The following is a 20,144-nucleotide window of genomic DNA, read 5'->3' on the forward strand; positions in this document are numbered from 1 at the left end:
TTGAAAACATTTCTATAGAAAGATGATAGACATCAAGTGAAGATAAATGGAAATGTCTGCGAGGTCTGTGAGCGACAAATTTGATTGGTCGAGATGATGTAAAATGCTGTAATATTTTGGTCCAGTACTGTTAAGTAGAGTTTTTGAAAGTGACAAGAAAGTGATTTGTGTTCTAAAGTGTTCAAGTATATAATTCAATTTAAATAAATTAAAGATTTAAAAGGTTTTATTTTTAAAAAATGTTTTACCGCCGTTGATGCACAGTCTTTTACACCACCTTATTGAACATGCTAAATTAGTTATTCATGCCTGTTGTTTGTGTCCTTTATACCATCCTTTAAAACAGTTGGTTTCCTGTTTGGAATGATTTTCAATTTTGTTTGACTGTCAGACAGGCAGACAGACTAAAATAAGTATCTCACGACTTTGCGTGCGTACAATCGGGCCAAATTCAAATCCACAGTGCTGCTAAACCACGTCTGTTTTCCGATGAATCTTCCGATTCCTGTTCAAAATATAACGTTCAATTCAAATTAATTTGCTCCTCGATCATAAACTGACATTTGTGGACAGACAGATAGATAAAGTGAAACAATTGCTTAACCCAGATTTTTGTTTCGCACGTGTCCCAGGTAACGATCAATACAATTTCCAAAAGCAATTTTCTCCATCTCCCACTATTAATTTGGTGCCTGTTGCCAGAAAAATCGCTTTGAGAAGTGTTTATATCTCCATCACCACCACGATTTTTTTTTTTTTAAAGGTCAGAAAATCCTATTTCTGCAAAATGCCTTCAATTGCTGCTATTACAATTACCAAATAACCTCTCACATAGAAGAACAGAACTCTGGCAGTCACACAGATTATACACACTACATTAATAAAAGTACTGGGATAGGAAGTAGAGATGAAGGGTTATTAATTAACAAATGCTTATTTTGTTTCTGATAGGGTGTTGGTCTGCCTCTGGAACCAAGCACACCTCAGATCCAGTCACTAACACTTTGTACCAAATGTTGGTAGATTTCAGGTGTAACATTACATCAGCATCACTCCTTCATTCAAGTACAATTTCAGGGGTGGATTGTCATCTGTGAATCTGGGCCTTAGATGGTGTTCCAAGATGTCCCAGAGAAGATAGATTGGGTTTAACTCAGAGCCCAGAGCTCAGAGCCAGAGCTCGGCCAGAGAGGCCGAGCAAATGCCGATTTTCAGCTGTGGACCTCAAATGTATTCCTAACAAACAAACAGAGCAATACGGAAGGAATGTTATTATGCTGATTGGCATAAGAGCACTTTATACCAGATGGAGTACTAAAAGGGCCACCTGGTAATGGAGCATTTGGCCAGATGTCACGATAGGACACTTTTGTATGAAAATGTTGCGATGCGTTGTGAGAAAAGAATATGCACATGCTTGAGGTTTGGAGGGATAACTTATAATTGCTTGGAATCTGCTGTCCCAATGCATTTGGCAATATGATGTATATGGCTTCAATGTACTAATATGTCTTGCCTCTTTTAACATCAATGGCAATCTCTGTATTCCTTCCTTGCATCATCTCCGCTCCTTCACAAACCCTCACTCAGTCCTCCCCACTTCGCAAATCCTCAACTCCTGTGGATCCTGGTGGAGTTAGCCGACTTTGGGCCAAACCACAATGGCAGCAACAGCGGATAACACGACGCACTCGGCGCACGACGATGTTGCGGAAGAGCAGATAGACCCACGGGTCAAGGATTTGGTTCAGAGAGGCAAGGCGGATGGCCGGGAGATAAAAACGGCAGCGGTTGAGATTGTCGATGCCGGTCATGGTAGTCATCGTCGCAGCAGACGGTAGTGTAGTGTTGAGCATCACTTCCTTTGAAATGTTTACATCGTGGATGCTGGAAATGTTAGTCACTCCGTTGCAGCCCAAGGTACTCGGGGCATGGTGCAGTAGGTTTTCCGTAATCTCCTTTATCATTACAGCCTGGGCCAAGGTTGGATGGGGAGTGGGGAGAGTTTGGTGGAAGAACATGAGAAAGTTAAGGGAAGGAAGGGATCAAAAAAAAAGGGTGGGAACAGGTCATAAAGACATAATGCATGTCAGAATTATTACCTGGTAATTATATACACTCATCCCACCCATTTATCCCTGTGTGCGTGAGAGGTCGGCTGCGTGAGACCTTAAATAGCTTGTTTATACAGCAAGGAAAGGGGAACTCTCACAGGAAGAGGTGGCTTGGCCGATCATTCCTGTATCTACCCATATAGTGTTGAGCTCTACCCGACATACAGGGTGCACCACAGTAAATGGTTCGTTAACCGGACGGCAACTAACGAGATAACTGAAACTGCTGGGACGCAATTACAACTAGTTATTTCCTTTGTGAGAAAATGTGTGAAGCATGAATCCTCTGCAATCCATCAATGTCAAAGTAGCTAGAAACTTTCACTTACGTCAGTGACGATGGCTTATACTGGTTATGGATCTCATTTCACATCTTCAGTATCTTTAGAAATTCATGTTTGTTCTGTAACTATAATTCACCCCAATTCAGCAGGAAAAAAAATTATGGATAGCTGAGATTTTACCATATACATTTTATTTCTGCCTTGTGCTCAAAATCTTTAACAGTGTCTGTTTGGTCAGTGCTAATATTATGCAAAATTGCATTTTCATTTTCAATCTTTTAATGCCCTTCACGTATTATCCTGAGGGAACATAGAGCCAACTATGAAGCGAAGACTGGTATCACATGTAAACCAAGGGAAGCAGGGTCAGGAGTTACTCCCTCTCTGATCATTTTTAATGCGCCAGCTGGGTTTTTAATCAGCAATTCAATTGCTGAATGGAAATTCTGCTGGGAAGAGCTCGTTTACAAAAGATTGAAATCCAAATCCTTAATGTACGACTGCCTTCCTTCAGTCAGATCTGAGTGCCAGCCTAGTGTTCTCAACATGGAGCACCCACCCCGCACAACCACGAGCTTAAACCTAAAAGTGTTAAGCAACCAGACAGTATAATTTCAGAATATATATTGTTGTCAGAAAATATATATGGAATTAGAAACAATACTCCAAGAAAGGCCAAGATTTTAAAATATTGTATTAATTATTTACTTACTGGCAGGGATCCGCGCGGAGCATCCATGCAAAATGTAAAATGTGCATCCACGTAAATAACATCGCAACTTCCTCCCCCCCCCCCCCTCCCCTCACACAAAGGCTATTCAAAACCCACCCTCCTCCCACCCCCATCAAAAACCTCAACCCCCTCCCACTCCAAACTCTGTCCCATCTTTGCTCCCCCTCAACCTCCCAACCCCAACTCTGTCCTCCCCTCCTCAACTAAACAAATAATGCTAGCAGACTGGATACCCAGCTTAACCTCTAACCGTGGGCCCAGACTAGACAGCTCAGAAGCGAGTGTGCATACCTCCAAGCCACCCTGCTAGCTCCTGTAGCACATGCGTGTCACTCCTTATCCATAAACCAGACCCGGTGGTGTAATAGTTAGTTTGCAAATCTGGGAGGTCAGTTGTTCAAATTATGTCTGAGTCATACCAAAGACTTTAAAATGGTCCATGCTGCCTTGCTTGACATTCAGCATTTAAAACGATAAAGCATTGACAATCTCATAGGTTGGCATCCATGGGGAGGAGGAAATTCCTTCCGAGGCAAAGTCCCTCCGAATGCAAAGATAAATGAGGAGCCATTGTTGTGACGTCCCAGGTTCCCAGAGTGCCCCAAGAAGTGACGCCAAGCTCAGCGGCTGTATTTTTTTTTTTTTGTATACAGAGTCGAGGCTCGTGAAAGAGCTAACATTTATCAAAGAAACAAATCAAACAAACAAGCAAACAAAGTATATAAAAAGGGGAGCGGTCAACAAGATGGGGAGAGAAGGGGAGGAAGCACACAAACACAACATTTGAGAGCAGGGACATCGGGAGATGTGTGGGAGGGAGAGGGCCTGGGGGGAGGCAGGATAGGTATAAAACGCAAGGACACCAAGGACTTCCAGGAAAGAAGACAAAAGTCACATAAAAAAAGTGGATTTGGGGTGAAATTAGCGGGGGTAGAAAAGATCAAGGTTTTGGATTGGGGAAGATAAGAGATGGTGGTGAACAGCCGTTTTAAAGACCTGGAGGGAGGAGTGGGATTGAAGAGAGTGAGGCAGTTTGTTTCAGAGGCGGGAGAAAAGAGGAATGAAGGAGTGAAGGTGAGCAGAGAGTCTTGATTTTGGAAGTTTAACCATAAGAGGGTTGCAGGCAGATCTTGTGCGACCTGTAGGAATATTTGGGGGACAGAGCCCAGAGAGAGCTGGGGGAGCAAGGCCAGAGAGGAGTCGTTAGAAGACGGAAAGACCACCAACCTGCCTGCGGTGAGTAAGTGAAAGGCCCTCGGAGATAGCATCATCGCGGGAGATTCCAATGATTCTGAACACTTTGGTTTCAACAGCGTGAAGACGAACTCGGTGTGAGGCAGGAGCACCAGCCCAGAGGGGAGAGCAGTATTCCAGTGAGCTGCGGATGCAAGCCTTGTATGTGGTGAGGAGCTCAGGTGTGCCAAGGAAGGACTTCGCACGACGGAGGATGCCCAGTCGGCGACTGGCTTTGGAGGCCAGCTTGGGAATGTGGTTTTCCCAGGAAAGATCATGGCAGATAGTGAGACGCAAAAGCTTGAGTGACAGAACTTCTTGGAGAGGATAATTCAAAAAGTAGATGGGAGGGTTGTCCAGTCGGTCTTTTCGGAGAGACATCGTAAGAGTGTGAGATTTGTCAGGATTGAAAGACACGTTCCACTTGTTTGCCCTGTCTGTGATTTTGTCCAGGTCTGCAGAGAGTGAGGAGGCTGCAGACTGCCGATCTGAGGGATGAGGAATGGAGCGGCAGAGAGTGGAGTCATAAGCAAAGAGATAGGGAGGATTTTCAAGAGAGTCAGAGAGATCATTGATGAAGACCAGAAAAAGCACAGGGCCCAGAACACTGCCTTGTGGAACTCCAGCCTGATTATGAACAGGAAGAGGAGATGAGAGAAACCCATTCAGGGCCACATGTTGACTACGACGAGAGAGGAAGTCCGCCAGCCATGCGTGGAGATTTCCATGGATACCAAAGGAGGAGAGTTTGTTGAGCAGAGCGGGGTGCCAGACCGTATCGAAGGCACATGATATGTCGAGGGAGACAGCTCTAATTTCCTGTTTGGGATTGAGGACCTCCATCCATTGTTGAGACAGCAGAAGCAGCATGTCCAGAGTAGAGTGACCTGGTCTGAAACCAATTTGATGATCAGAGATCAAGCCATTGGAGAAGAGGAAAGATTTCATATCCGAAGCAATGATGGATTCCATGACTTTGTTGATAATTGGGAGAAGGCTGATTGGTCTGTAGTTGCTAGGATCTGTTTTTGCACCTTTTTTGTGCAAAGCGGTGATGTTGGCTGATTTCCAAGCAGATGGCAGTTGACCTTGAGCAAAAGAGAGGGTGAAGAGAACAGAGAGAGGGAGTGAAACAGCGGAAGAACTGATTTTAGGACCCGTGGGCTGATGCCGTCAGGTCCAGTTGCAGAATCAGAGTCGAGGGTTGACAGAAACTTTTCCACCTTGTCAGGAGGAAAAGACACGGAGTCCAGGAGCAGCTGGGTACGACTGGGTACGGTGGGTACAGAGAGGGATGGGTTTGGGACACAAGATTTGGAGGCAAACACAGAGTTGAGGCATTCAGCTTTTTCACGTGCGGAGTCAGCTGTGTAGCCGTTTGAGGTAAGGGAGGGGATGGAGGGGGAACAAACACCAGAAACAGATTTGACCAGACGCCACCAGGATTTGGAAGAGGGAGACAGATAAGAGAGTTCGGTCTTGAGAACGGAGAGATATTGTTTCCTGGCTCTCCTGAGGGTGGACACACACTTGTTTCGGGCTTTGTGAAAGGAAATGAGATTTCCTTCCGTTGGATTTGCTTTCCAGGAAACGAAGGCAAGTTGTTTCTGGGCAACAGCCTCACCACAAGATTCCGTGTACCATGGACGGGAGGAAGGGTATGACAACTGAAGACGAGATGGGATAAATCTGTGCATGAGAGAGAGAGCAATTTACTTTGGAAGAATTCCCAGGATGAGTTGAGGTCAGAGGTGGTAGAGATGGGAGACCAGTCCAGATGATTGATGGCTGCTTGAAGACCGTGCCAGTTGGCCTGAGTGAAATGCCAGACTCGTCGACGCTGAGCAGGCTCCCTGAGAATGGTCAGAGAGATGTCCACTTTAACAAGCACATGATCAGATGAGCCAATTGGAGCAGAAGAAGAGCAGCAGACATTTTCAGGGAAGTTAGTCATAACCAAGTCCAGAAGAGAAGATGCTCCGTTGACTGAGATCTGGGTCGGGAAATTGACAGATTGTGTCAGTCCCAGTGAGTCGCAGAAGTCCTTTGCTGAGGATCCATGGCTGGTGAGAGAGGTACCCACACCCAGCCAACTGGCATGGTGACAATTGAAATCACCACATATGAGGAAGAGAGAGTTGGGATGAGTAGACAGAAGTTGGTCGATATTATCAGACAGTGAGATGTAGATGGAGTCATCACTGTTTGGTGGACGGTACAACACACATATGAACAAGGGGTGGGAGCGAAGGGGAAGCCGTAGCCAGAGGTATTCCTGGGGGTGAGGTGGAGAGAGTGCAGTGCAGGGCGAGTGAGGAAGAGAGTTTTTGATAAAGATAGCAACCCCACCTCCAGGACGAGGCTCAGGTCTATCATACCGGAGGAAGGAGTAACCTGGGAGAGATACTAAGGAATCAGAGACATCATGAAGGAGGAAAGTTTCTGTTAAGCAGATCACGTCTGGTTTGACAGAAGCAACCTGTATGGAGATATCACTTGAGTTTGAACGAAGGCCCCGGATGTTTGAGGTCCATACCGTTACTGAAGAGGAAGGGGGAGCATCGGATACAGAACAGGGGGGAGGAGGGGTAGGGTAAGATGTGGAAGAGGTTGAAGAATTAGGGAGAGCTGTTGAAGGTGTGTCAGAGATTTCAGAATAGCTTGGAGAAAGGGAAGGATGGGGGGGACAAAAGGTTTGATGGTGATTGGGTGAGGCACAATGAGGTGCTATTTGAGGAGGGGGAAGAGCGAGGCAGAAGGTTGGGGGAGATGGAGGTGAGAGTTGGAAGGGGGAAGAAGCGGGGAGGACGCTTTGAAGAGGGGGAGCGAGAGGGAGGAAATTGAGAAGAAATGAGGGTGGGGAGTTTAGGAGGGAAGGGACAAGGGGAGGGATTTGAAAGGGATGGGATATGGGGGAGATTTGGAGGGGAGGGGTGAGGGGGGTGTCTAGGAGGGGAGGGGCGAGGGGGATTTGATTGAGACAAACAGAACAGATTTGTCTCATCTGTTTCGTCCTGTGTTCTGTCTCATGTATCCGTCTGTAGTTCCGTTTATCTGAGGTGTGTGGCAGGTCAGCTGCCTATGCCTGGGCGTGTGTGCCCAGGTCTAAAGTTCCCCACTGCAGGTGTTGGAGATTGCGATAGACATTGAGATCTAATATGGCTAAAACGCCTCTCAGCTTTTGTAATTATATTTACAATCTTTTCTAATTTTCTGCGTTTTTTGCGTTTTATTGATTTTCATTCATATTATATATTTGTGATTACAGACGTATATGCTCTGATTTAAGTGGCAATGCTTGTGTGAACACCATGAAAGATGAAAATGTGAAAAGACATGAAATTCAATAAAGTGAACATAATATCTCCCATTGGCAAAGAACAAAATCTCAACCATCACTCAGCTCACTTGCTCAATGCCTAATTAATTAAGGATACTACCTCGGCACTTTTGTTCCAATTCTGCTATTAAGTGCTAAACATATTAAATGTAACCAAAACTAATGGGTCAGCACACACTAACTAGAAAATAATCCCTCTACATTTTTTTTTTTATTATAATGAAAAGCAGCAAATAAAGGTGTCCTAATTGTGATGTTTTGGTCAACACCGTAATATTGTGGTCAGGACCCTTTTGCCTGCAGCATGACAATTAACTTTCATACTACTAAGTCCACATGGAATTTGTCTGAGGTCGAGATTGGAAATTTCCAGTGGCCATGGGCACAGAGCCTGACCCAAAACCTAATCAAACTACTGTAGGAAGTCTAGGCATGCTACCTGAAGGACAAAATCAACAGACCACCATCTACTGGGGGCTTGGGAGGTGCCTTGTGGGGTGAGTTTTCCTGGCGGTGGTTTCCGTGGACAATGAATACCTATCGGCCTCATTGTGGTTACCTTTTCCTGTGGGTCGGCGGCAGCACTGCCTGACCCCACATCCCAATAATTATACATTTTATAGCAGCCTTTTGTGGCCTCAAAACGGCCATCAAGGCCAACGTGTGTTAGCTTACAACCTTGTCCAGATTTTGAAGTACCTGCTCCAAAATTTTGGGATTGGGGGTGAAAGAATAATGTACAAATGCACAAACAAACAAATAAAAAGGAAAGACATCAAGCAGAGCACGACACTTGAAAAATCCACCCTCCCACCAAAAATTGCCATGGGTGCATCAAATTGTCTATTTCATTAAGATTAAAATTGATGATCTTAATCAAAGCTTGGGTCAATAGGATTAAAATTGATGATTTTTCAGATGAAAATTGATGATATTAGAAGTTTGATCTTGAGTTGACCTTTGACCTTTTGACCTCAAAAATATTTGTTTTCCCAATTCAGTGACTCAATATGCAAATGTTGGTCAATTTTCAAGCCAATCGGATGAAAAATGGCAATTTTAGACATTTTGTCGTCAAGATGACCTTTGACCTCAAAATCAATAGGCTTCTTCCTTATGACCAACTCTACCATCTTGTGAAGATTGGATTAAAATTGTGACCTGTAGGTGATTGACAGATAGACACACAAACAAGAAGATGTCATGCAGAGCACAATACTTGCAAAATGCAAAAAAAAAGGTGCCATTGATCCAGCAAATTGCCCATTTCATCAACATTAAAATTGACAATCTTGATCAAAGCTCGGGTCAATAGAAAATGAAATGAAAGAAAATGGATGATTTGGGGAGTTTGACCTTGCTTACCTTTGACCATTTGACCTCAAAAAAGTTGGTTTCCCTATTTAGTGAATCAATGTGCAAATGCTGTTCAATTTTCAATTCAATCGGATGAAAATTGATGGTTTTTCAGATGAAAATGGATGATTTTGGAAGTTTGACCTTGATTACCTTTGACCATTTGACCTCAAAAATAGTTGGTTTCCCTATTTAGTGAATCAATGTGCAAATGCTGTTCAATTTTCAATTCAATCGGATGAAAATTGACGGTTTTTCAGATTAAAATTGATTATTTTGGAAGTTTGACCTTGAGTTGACCTTTGACCTGAAAAATAGTCGGTTTCCCTATTGAGTGACTCGATATGCAAACGCTGTTCAATTTTCAAGTCGATTGGATGAAAAATGTCGATTTTAGAAATGTGACCTCCAGATGACCTTTGACCTCAAAATCAATAGGCTTCTCAATTGTGACGACCTCCACAACTTGGTGAAGTTTCATGACGATCAGTTTAGAATTGTGACGTGCAGGTGAGTGACAAACAAACAAACAAACAGACAAACAGGCAGAATAACAAACGGAACCGACCAATATACTTGAAACATCTTCGATCTTCGATTTTTCAAGTAGTAAATAACAAGAAGAGAGCAAAAATAACATTAAAACAAAGGAAACGGATAAATTACATCTTGATTCAAATGGATACATGACATCAGATTTCAAAATTTAACAGTCCTCAGGTCCTTTCATAATGCGGATAAGATATGACATTGGGATGTTCTTGAATGTAGTCGGTTTACATGTTAATTCAGTTAATTGTTTCGAGTTCCATAACTGGTAGTCATTATGAGGCATGTCTCCGGGCAGCAAATGGTGAATCTTGGAATACTACACTTGATGTCTTCCCAAATTTTTCTGCAAAGTTAAAATAACAATGAGACCTCTTAGAAATCGAACACTTTCATATCCATAATCTGCATGTTTTCTTATTGTCCCGGTATTTTAGTGGCATCGTTTTAATAGATAACGTGGCTGCACAGTTTGCACAATTACCAGCTACCTGTAAACAGGTTTCATTATTATTACTTGGTTGCCGGCTACAAGGATGGCTGAACATTTTAAGGATTTCCTTTCATCAATGGTGGTTTTCCAAAGCTTATTTAAGTCAGAGAAAGGCACTCGGCAGGTATTCCCAGTAGGTAATTCACTGCTCCAGGTAGGCTAACTACTTTTGTGATTACATTTTTTTTTTTACATATTATCATTTAATATGATGCCAAACACTTGGTTGGAGAAAGAAAAGAAAAGAAAAGAAAAAAAATCAAATCATATAATTAGAGAAAATCAAATCCTAGCTTCATGCATGAGGGCGCAGAAGGACATCTTTGAGTCTTTCACCCCAGATCCACTTTTCTGAAATACCGACTTCTTTCCTGGAAGTCCTAGCTGTGTCCATGTCTTTTTTTCCCCTCTCCAACCCCCCCCCCCCCCCCTTCCCATGCCTCCTCCCCCCAAGCCCTCTCCCTCCCACAGATCTCCCGATGCCCCTGCTCTCAAATGTTGTACTTGTGTGCTTCCCCCTCTTTCCCCATCTTGTCTCCCGCTCCCTTTATTTCGTCTTATGTGTCCGTTTGTTTTTTTTGTCATTAATGTTAGCTCTTACACGAGCCTCGATCTTGTGTACAAAAAAAAAATGCATACCAGTAGTGGAAGCCAACAAACTCCAAGGACAGCCATAATCCCGAGCAAGTGGACCGCAGGCTCGATAGCAAACCGGCTCGCATCTGTTCCAGTTCCTCCACTGCTTCTCCGTTCCATCACAGTCCTCAAGCACAGTTTGCGACTCAACAGTCCATGTGCTGTGACAGCATTACAGGCACCAGTGGTGAACAGAGAAACGAGGGCGAGTGAAACAAATATGCCCGCTGGGTATAGCTGCACATGCTCCAACGCTGTAGTGCGCACGAAACACCAAGTGCCTGGCCACTGGAGTCCATAACCACCCAAGAAGAAAGGGCCACAGGCCAAGGAAACTGTGACGAGCCACACCACCACAACAGCATGGCCAGCTTGGCTGGGTGATGGTGGACGTCTCACGTAGACCAGGGGCCTACGCACAGCTGTTGCTCGTTCTAGCGCCATCAGGGCTGCCAGAAACAGTGGTATAAGGCCAAAAGTTGTCATGCAGGCACCAAAAAATTGGCAGAGGACACCTGTAGGGTCAATTGTAGACCAGCGACGGCCTACTGCATACACAGCAATGACAAGAGGTGCGGTAATCAGCTGTCCTGTTAAATCTGTCAGTGCCAAGGCCCCAACTAGCACCAGAAATGGTCGCTTTCGCTGAGACTCAGGCTGGCGATAAGACCTGGAAGATGAGAGTCATGTGGGAGACAATATGATACTGTAACAAATAATATTCTAGGTAGTTTTAAAATGACGAATTCATACAATTTTTCTTGTTTAATGCTCTTAATGTATTGCTCTAGCCCTATATGAAATATACAGTGTGTTCAGAAAGTATTCACACCCCTTGATCTTTTTCACATTTTGTTGTGTTGTGTTTCACAGGCTGAATTTTAAAAATGGATTAGATTGAGATTTTTTTTGTCACAGATCTGCACATAATGTCGAATTGAAATTTTATTTATATAATTTTTTTTTACCTATTAATTAAAAATGAAAGACAGAAATATCTAATTTATATAAATCTTCAGCCCCCTCCATCAATACCTCGTGGAAGCGCCTTTGGCAGCAATTACATCTTTGAGTCTTCTTCGGTATGTCTGTATCAGCTTTGCACATCTGGATTTGGGGAGTTTATCCCATTTTTCCTTACAGATTTGCTCAAGCTCTGTCAAGTTGAATGGGGAGCGTCGGTGAACAGGAATCTTCAATTATTTCCACAGATTCTCAAAGGAATTCAAGTGTGGGCTATGGCTGGGCCACTCAAGGACTTTCAAATTCTTGTTCTGAAGCCATTCCAGTGATGCTTTGGCTGTATGCTTGGGGTCACTGTCCTGTTGGAACGTAAATCTTCACCAAAAGCAAAGGTTTTTTACACTCTGAAGCACCTTCTCCTCAAGGATCTGCCTGTATTTGTCTCCATTCATTGATTCCTCCATCCTTACAAGTCTCCCAGTCCCTGCTGCTGAAAAGCATGCCCATAGCATGATGCTGGCATCATCGTGCTTCACAGAAGGGATGGTATTAGATGGGCGATGAGCTGTGCTCAGTTTCCGCCAGACGTAGCGCTTCGGTAGAGCGCATACGTCCAAAGAGTGCATTCAGGCTAAAGTGCTCAATTTCCGTCTCATCAGACCACATAATCTTTTGTTTTATGCTCTCAGAGTCCTTCATGTGCCTTTTTGCAAACTCCAGGCATGCTCTCATGTGCCTTTTTCTCAGGAGTGGCTTCCGTTTGGCCAATCTCCCAGAAAGCCTGGATTTGTAAATGGCTGCAGAGACTGTTGTCCTTCCGGCAGTTTCTCCCATCTCAGTCAAGGAACTGTAGTTCTGTCAGAGTGGTCATTGGGTTCTTGGTCACCTCCCTGACCAAGGTCCTTCTTACCCAGTTGCTCAGTTTGGTTGGGCAGAAGTCGGAATCTAGGAAGATTCTGCGTTGGTCCATATTATTTCCATTTCCTAATGATGGAGCTCACTCTGCTCTTGGGAACTTTCACCACTCTAGAAATTGTTTTTTGTACCCTTACCCAGATCTATGCCTCCTCACAATTCTATCTTGCAGGTATACAGACAGTTCCTTGGACTACATGGGAGAGTTTCTGCTCTGACATGCACTGTCAACTGTGGGACCTTATATAGAAAGGTTTGTTTCTTTCTAAATCATGTCCTATCAATGTAATGGGCCACATGTGGACTCCTATCAAGTTGTTGAGACATCTCAAGGATGATTAAAGGAAATAGGATGCACCTGAGCTCAATTTGGAGTGTCATAGCCAAGGGGTTGAATACCTATTGATTCAAGACATTTCAGCTTTTCATTTATCATTAATCTGTGAAAACTTCTAAAAAAAAATTCCACTTTGACATTATGGGATATTATGTGCAGATCTGTGACAAAAAATTCAATTTCAACCCTTTTAAATTCAGGCTGTAACGCAACAAAATGTGAAAAAGGTAAAGGGGTGTCAATACTTTCTGAAGGAAATATGGAGCCAAAAATCAAACATCATATATGCAGCTGAGGTCCTTCAACCTGTGTATAGGCCCAACTTGACCTGGACTTTTTGTCACAGGGAGAAACAAAAATAGCTCGTAAACTTATAAAATGTGTATTTTGTGTATTTGTGTGTATTAAAATTGAAATGAAGTGATTAATGTAGGTGTTTGAAATGTTTCCCCTCAACAATGACACATTTCAGGTATCTGTCAGTGACAGATCTGTAAACATAAGTACAAAGGTCTTTGTTAATGAAATCAAATTGTTGTTTTTAATCAGAGAGATCATCGAGGTCATGCAGTTTAGGTTTATAAACCACGTCTTTGAGATTAATTAATTAGCAGGAGTTAATTGGTGAAGGATCGGGTGATTATGTCATTTTGGCTTGGAACCACCGATGTCTGCAGAAGAATGACATCTGATTTCCATGCAATGGTGGCTTAATCGAAAAATAATGGTCCTACAACCCTGGTTCCCTCCAACAAAGAAGAGTCCAAAATATTACCTACACATACAGTCACGTGAAAAAGTAAGCACACCCCATGTAAAGTTTTGACTTTTTCAACATATTTCAACATACAGCTATTTGATCTTCATTTCAACAATATTGATAGATAAAGGTGATTTAATATAACAAATATCATGAAACATTTACATTTTGTAGTCCATTGTATAATTTAAATAAACATAAATGCAAATTTCGCATGTGGAAAAAGTAAGTACACCCCGACATTTATCACTATTTCAAATACCTAAAATTAGAATCAGGTGCACCAGCTCATGTGCAAATGATTAGAACATCGTTAGAGAGGATCTTGGAGGAACCTGACTTATTTAAACCTCAGACATTTAGTTTGGTTTGCTCTTTGTTGTTGAAGTGTGCGGCGTCACCATGCCTAGATCAAAAGAGCTCTCTGATGCATTCAGAAAGAAGGTTATAGATTCCTACGAGTCTGGGAAAGGGATTTAAAAAGATCTCCAAACAATTTGAAATCAATCATTCGACTGTCCGGAATATCATCTACAAGTGGAGTGGAGTCCAAACAACTGCCAACTTGTTCAGGCCAGGCCGCCCCAGCACGTTCAGCCCGAGAGCAGACCGCAAGATGCTGAAAGAAGTCTCTAGGAGCCCCAGAATGTCATCACGGGACTTACAGGTAGCTCTTGCCACTGTTGATGTCAAAGTGCACGAGTCTACCATTAGAAAGAGGCTGCACAAATTTGATCTCCATGGGAGGTGTGCCAGGAGGAAACCTTTGCTGTCCAGAAATAACATCAGGACAAGACTAAAGTTTGCCAATGACCACCAAGGCAAAGACCAGCACTTCTGGAACAATGTGTTCTGGACAGATGAGTCAAAGGTAGAGCTATTTGGCCACAGTACCAGAAGACATGTTTGGTGAAAACCAAAGACAGCATTTGACAACAAGAACCTGCTACCAACTGTAAAGCATTGTGGTGGAAATGTTATGGTTTGGGGCAGCTTTGCTGCATCAGGGCCTGGGCAGCTCACCATCATAGAATCCACTATGAATTCCTCATTGTACCAGAAGGTGCTTGAGGATAATGTGAGGCCATCTGTCGGAAAGTTGAAGCTCAACCGAAGGTGGACCTTGCAACATGACAATGACCCTAAACATACCAGTAAATCCACCAAGGAATGGCTGAAAAGAAAGAAATGGAGGGTTCTGGAATGACCAAGTCAAAGCCCGGATCTAAATCCCATCTAGATGTTGTGGGGGGATTTGAAACGAGCTGTGCATGCAAGAAACCCGTCAAACATTGCACAGCTGAAAGAATTCTGCATGGAGGTGTGGGCAAAAATTTCTCCCAGTCGATGTCAGAGACTGGTAGACAGTTATAAGAAACGCCTACTTGAGGTTGATTCTGCCAAAGGGGGCAATACCACCTATTAGAGCCAAGGGTGTACTTACTTTTTCCACATGCGAAATTTGCATTTATGTTTATTTAAATTATACAATGGACTACAAAATGTAAATGTTTCATGATATTTGTTATATTATATCACCTTTATCTATCAATATTGTTGAAATGAAGATCAAATAGCTGTATGTTGAAATATGTTGAAAAAGTCAAAACTTTACATGGGGTGTACTTAATTTTTCACGTTACTGTATAACAGAGCGTCAGGTTAGTTTAACTAGTTATTGAAAATTACATACATGGAGACTTCTATTTCCCCAGTAAAGCTAACTGTGGTATTAGCAAGGCTGTTGAAAAGAAAATTGGCCTCATTTGTCCAGAAAAAGTAAAACAGCCCCTACTCCACCTACTTTGAGAATATCATGGAACTGCAACTGGCTGTCTGGATCATCTTCTGTCGATATTCCTGTAACAATCACAGTCTGTACAGTTTCAGCCTTAGACTCCTCATGAGAAGGTGTCAAGGACATGATGTTCCTCTGAGAGACATCACATGATTCTTCCTTTGTCTCTAACAATGACAGCCATTGTTTTCTTCTATTGTTACAGTCCTGGGTGTACTAGTGGCAAGAACATGATGCACTGATTCTGTTTTCTCAAACTTTTATTTTCATTGATTTTATTATCTCTAGCCGAGTGGTTCCTACAATTGTCCGAATGCACTTCAGACACATTTCCATGTTTACAAACCAACTTGTAACACTTGCACGCTTATACATTTCTGCATGGTCAACCGATGAGATCCACCAACTCTGTCAGCCATTTTATTCAGTTGTTTTGAAAAGGAAAGGAAATACATAAAGGCCCAAATGCAATACCCTTTCCTCTGGCAAGGGTAATAGGTAGGAGACATGTTGTGAAGTTAATGGCAGAAATTCACATCTCCATCTCATCAAAAACTAGAAGCAAGTAGCCGATGTTATCGTAAGTGCTCAGGTTGTGATTGAGGGTCATGGCCCCCGACAATATATTCTCGGGTAAAATGCCAGGGGCATAGAAAGGGGCCCTTTATATATGGTATGTGCTATGTGGTAAAGTATAGAAAAGAAGGGACATTCCAAAAAAAATCTCGTGTGCATGCTGGACTACCCTTGTGTTCTTAGGAGGAACCAAGTGATGCTTTAGAAAAGTTCATATAAAGGGGTGCCCTACATCTGGCAAATAAAATACATTTACTCCTTCATGCAGCTGTATGAATCAAATTGGTGCCCCTTTATTCCCCTCATTTGGGTCCAAAAAAAATTAATAATCATTTGCTGTTCCAATCCTCTTTGCCTCACTTGCCGCCATCTTGCTTTTCAGCACATGCAGTCGTGTAATCAGGAAACACCTGATTATCGGTATCCATTACCAGGACTATAATGACAAATAAGTTTTGTTGTAAACAAAAGTCCAGGTCAAATCCGATGCTTCTTTGTACCTTTTGCAACTTCTACAGCAACTGCCTCTGTAATTGCTATGTTTCTCACAAATAACCTTTCAAAATTCATACAGGTTAGAAAGTACCAAAAAGGATCGACTTCTGGGCCCAGTTGCTAGAAGCCATCCAGCGGATAGATATGTGATTTATCCACAGGATAGGCTTATCCGGGCTTCCAGCACCCGGGCCCTAGCCAGATGAGAATCAGTGCACGCTTGAACATGTCGATAAACACACTTTTCAGTTCCGTAACCTTCAATGTTGAATATGTTTTATGCTTTGCAGTGAACATTTTAGTCTCATTTCATCAAGAGGGAAATAAAGTAGCGATTAACAGAGGACAAAGCTATGAAAGAATTGGAATCTAAAGATCAACTGTGCAAAGTTGCCAAAGAGATTGGGTATGTTGTGATTGTCTAGGAGTCAGAAGAGGTGTCAAACGATTAGAATTTTAACGAATCAATTTGCAGACAACTTCAGGTGAGGTTGGTCCGAAAGCCAGACATCCATGTCTCGACCGATTCTAGGGCCAATTAAATCCCAATCAGTTGCAATAGTTAACAATCCTGAAAATGAAGCAGACAAACGATGACAAACCCTGAAACTTGTGGATGAGACAGATTTCAGGTCAAACAATTCGATGGGAACGTAGGGGCTTTGTGGCGTCATGGAGATATTGATACATTGATTGATTCTTCACTTTAAGGTGTACTGATGGGAAGAGAAAGGATAATGGATTGAAGTGGCAAATCTTAGGAACAGAGAATAGATATTTAAGTTGAGAGTTCTTGGAAAGTAAAAGTTCATTGAATTGATTTCTTCCCTGGGTTTATTGTTTAGTTTTTTTTTTTTGTTTTTTTTTGTATACAGGATCGAGGCTCGTGAAAGAGCTAACATTTATCACACAAAAAATAAAACAGGCACACAAAACATATAATAAGGGCAGCGGTAGACAATATGGGGAGAGAAGGGGAAGCACAAACACAACATTTGAGAGCAGGGACATCGGGAGATCTGTGAGGGAGAGGGCTTTGAGAGAGGAGGCGTGGGAAGGGGGGTGGGGGAGAAAGTATAAAACACAAGGACACTGCAAAGACTTCCAGGAAACAAGTTGGTATTTCAAAAAAGTGGATCTGGGGTGAAATTAGTGGGGGTAGAAAAGATCAAGGTTTTGGATGGAGGAAGATAAGAGATGGTGGTGAACAGCTGTTTTAAAGACCTGGAGGGAGGAGTGGGATGGAAGAGAGGGAGGGAGTTTGTTCCAGAGGCGGGAGAAAAGAGGAATGAAGGAGTGAAGGTGAGCAGAGAGTCTTGATTTTGGCAGTTTAACCATAAGACCATAAGAAGGTTGCAGGCAGATCTTGTGCGACCTGTAGGTATATTTGGGGGACAGAGCACAGAGAGAGCTGGGGGAGCAAGGCCAGAGAGGAGTCGGTAGAAGACAGAAAGACCACCAACCTGCCTGCGGTGAGTAAGTGAAAGGCCCTCGGAGTTAGCTTCATCGCGGGAGATTCCAATGATTCTGAAAGCTTTGGTTTCAACAGCGTGAAGCCGAGCTAGGTGTGAGGCAGGAGCACTGGCCCAGAGGGGAGAACAGTATTCCATTGAGCTGCAGATGAAAGCCTTGTATGTGGTGAGGAGCTCAGGTGTGCCAAGGAAGGACTTCGCACGACGGACGATGCCCAGTGGGCGACTGGCTTTGGAGGCCAGATTGGAAATGTGGTTTTCCCAGGAAAGATCATGGCAGATAGTGAGACCCAAAAGCTTGAGTGACAGAACTTCTTGGAGAGGATTGTTCAGAAAGTAGATGAGAGGGCTCTCCAGTCGGTCTTTTTGGAAAGACATAGTAAGAGTGTGGGGTTTGTCAGGAGTGAAAGACATGTTCCACTTGTTTGACCAGTCTGTGATTTTGTCCAGGTCTGCGGGGAGTGAGGAGGCTGCCGACTGCCGATCTGAGGGATGAGGAATGGAGCAGCACAGAGTGCAGTCATCAGCAAATAGGTAGAGAGGATTTTCAAGAGAGTCAGAGAGATCATTGATGAAGACCATCAAAAGCACAGGGCCCAGAACACTGCCTTGGGGAACTCCAGCCTGAACAGGAAGGGGAGATGAGAGAAACCCATTCAGGGCCACATGTTGACTACGACTAGAGAGGAAGTCCGCAAGCCATGCATGGAGATTTCCCTGGATACCATAGGCGGAGAGTTTGGTGAGCATAGCGGGGTGCCAGACCGTATCGAAGGCATGTGATATTGTGATATGTCAAGGGAGACAGCTCTAATTTCCTGTTTGGCATTGAGGACCTCCATCCATTGTTGAGACATACGATTAGAATTTTCGTATGTCGCAACATACGAAAATTAAGGCAGTTGAGGTGTTAAGGTGAATAATGAGCTTTGTTGTCCCATACAGGTTCAAAGGGGGGTAAGGCAAGGTTGCCCTGTCTCCGGCTTACTGTTCACCCTTGTAATGGAATCACTTCTCATGTTACTAAGGAATAACGTATCTTCTTGGATCCCCACAGTACGGCCAGAAGAACTGGGAAGGTGTTGCTGAACGCGTAAAAAAGAGATTGAGTAGGTGGAGGAGAGCCCTGCCTCACCTTTCGTATAAGGGTCGAGGTTTGCTAGTCAATAATCTAGTCGCCTCCTTCTTGTGGCACAGATTCATCTGCTTGCAACCACCACAAGGCTTGGTGAAGGAAGTGCAAAGGCAACTGTTGGAGTTCTTTTGGGGAGGTCATCACTGGTTACGGACAAACGTTGTATGCCGACCATTGGCCGAGGGTGGCCAGAGTATGATCGACGTCAGGAGCCGTATAATGGCCTTTTGGCTATGTTCTGTGCAAAAACTTTTGGCGAAAGAGCAATTACCAAACCATGTTTTGGCCACACACATTTTGCGGCAAGCTGGCGGGCTGGGATATGGCCGCAAAAGTTTCTTGGTCCTGCTTCAACAAGTTGACATATCTCCTCTTCCTGTTTTTTATCAGAGTGTGTTGAATGCTTGGCAGAACCTCACAGTGTGCCGTCAAGAAGACACCTATGACATCAACATGTTTGCACAAGAGCCTTTGTTCTGCAATCGGCTTTACCCTAACATGCCCAAGAGTAGGGACCTCTGCCAGCATTTTATAATTCCAGGCATCACAAAAGTATGGCACCTCCGGCATGTTTCAGGTTGCGGGTGGAAATCAGCTCGAGAAGTAGCCGAGCTAGCAGAAATTCGATCTGAAAGAGTGACTGCAAAAGTGTTGAGAGAGGTAATACTAATAGAGTTACGGCTGAGAGTATGCTGGTCCCACGAGCTCGAACCATTGCACGATGAGTGGGATTTTCCTGGGCTATTGGTGCACTTCAAGTCGGAAGACTTACCCCCGGTTAGCATGGGGTTAAGCCCCTTTCAAGAGACTAACAGTAAAGAGCTATACAAGTCATGTGTCAAGTTACTGCTGGGGGATACGCCGCTAAATGGAGTAATCCGGTGGAAGAGACTGTTGCCTGTGGGCCCCCCTCTGAACCTGTATGGAACTCCATGTATAGCAAGCTCGTAAGTAA

The 20,144-nt window shown here is 43.5% G+C and overlaps 1 protein-coding gene across 2 annotated transcripts in view; it reads right to left on the reverse strand.

Annotated features, from left to right (window-relative positions):
• Positions 1–759: 759 nt before the first annotated feature.
• The window catches only part of LOC137420818 (prostaglandin E2 receptor EP3 subtype), a 29,055-nt gene continuing 9,670 nt past the window's right edge, over positions 760–20,144 (reverse strand). Inside the window, exons 3-4 of one of the 2 annotated variants that reach the window (XM_078771302.1) lie at positions 10,742–11,408; positions 760–1,973 (exon numbers count right to left, since the gene is read on the reverse strand). In XM_078771302.1, coding sequence (XP_078627428.1) covers positions 1,587–1,973; positions 10,742–11,408 — 1,054 coding nt within the window. In that variant the 3' untranslated portion in view covers positions 760–1,586. The remainder of the gene's footprint in view (positions 1,974–10,741; positions 11,409–20,144) is intronic. The other variant, XM_078771291.1, reaches the window with a different exon arrangement.

The sequence above is a fragment of the Myxine glutinosa genome, chromosome 1 (assembly GCF_964187855.1).
Source record: "Myxine glutinosa chromosome 1, kmMyxGlut1.1, whole genome shotgun sequence".
NCBI classification, from domain to species: domain Eukaryota; kingdom Metazoa; phylum Chordata; class Myxini; order Myxiniformes; family Myxinidae; genus Myxine; species Myxine glutinosa.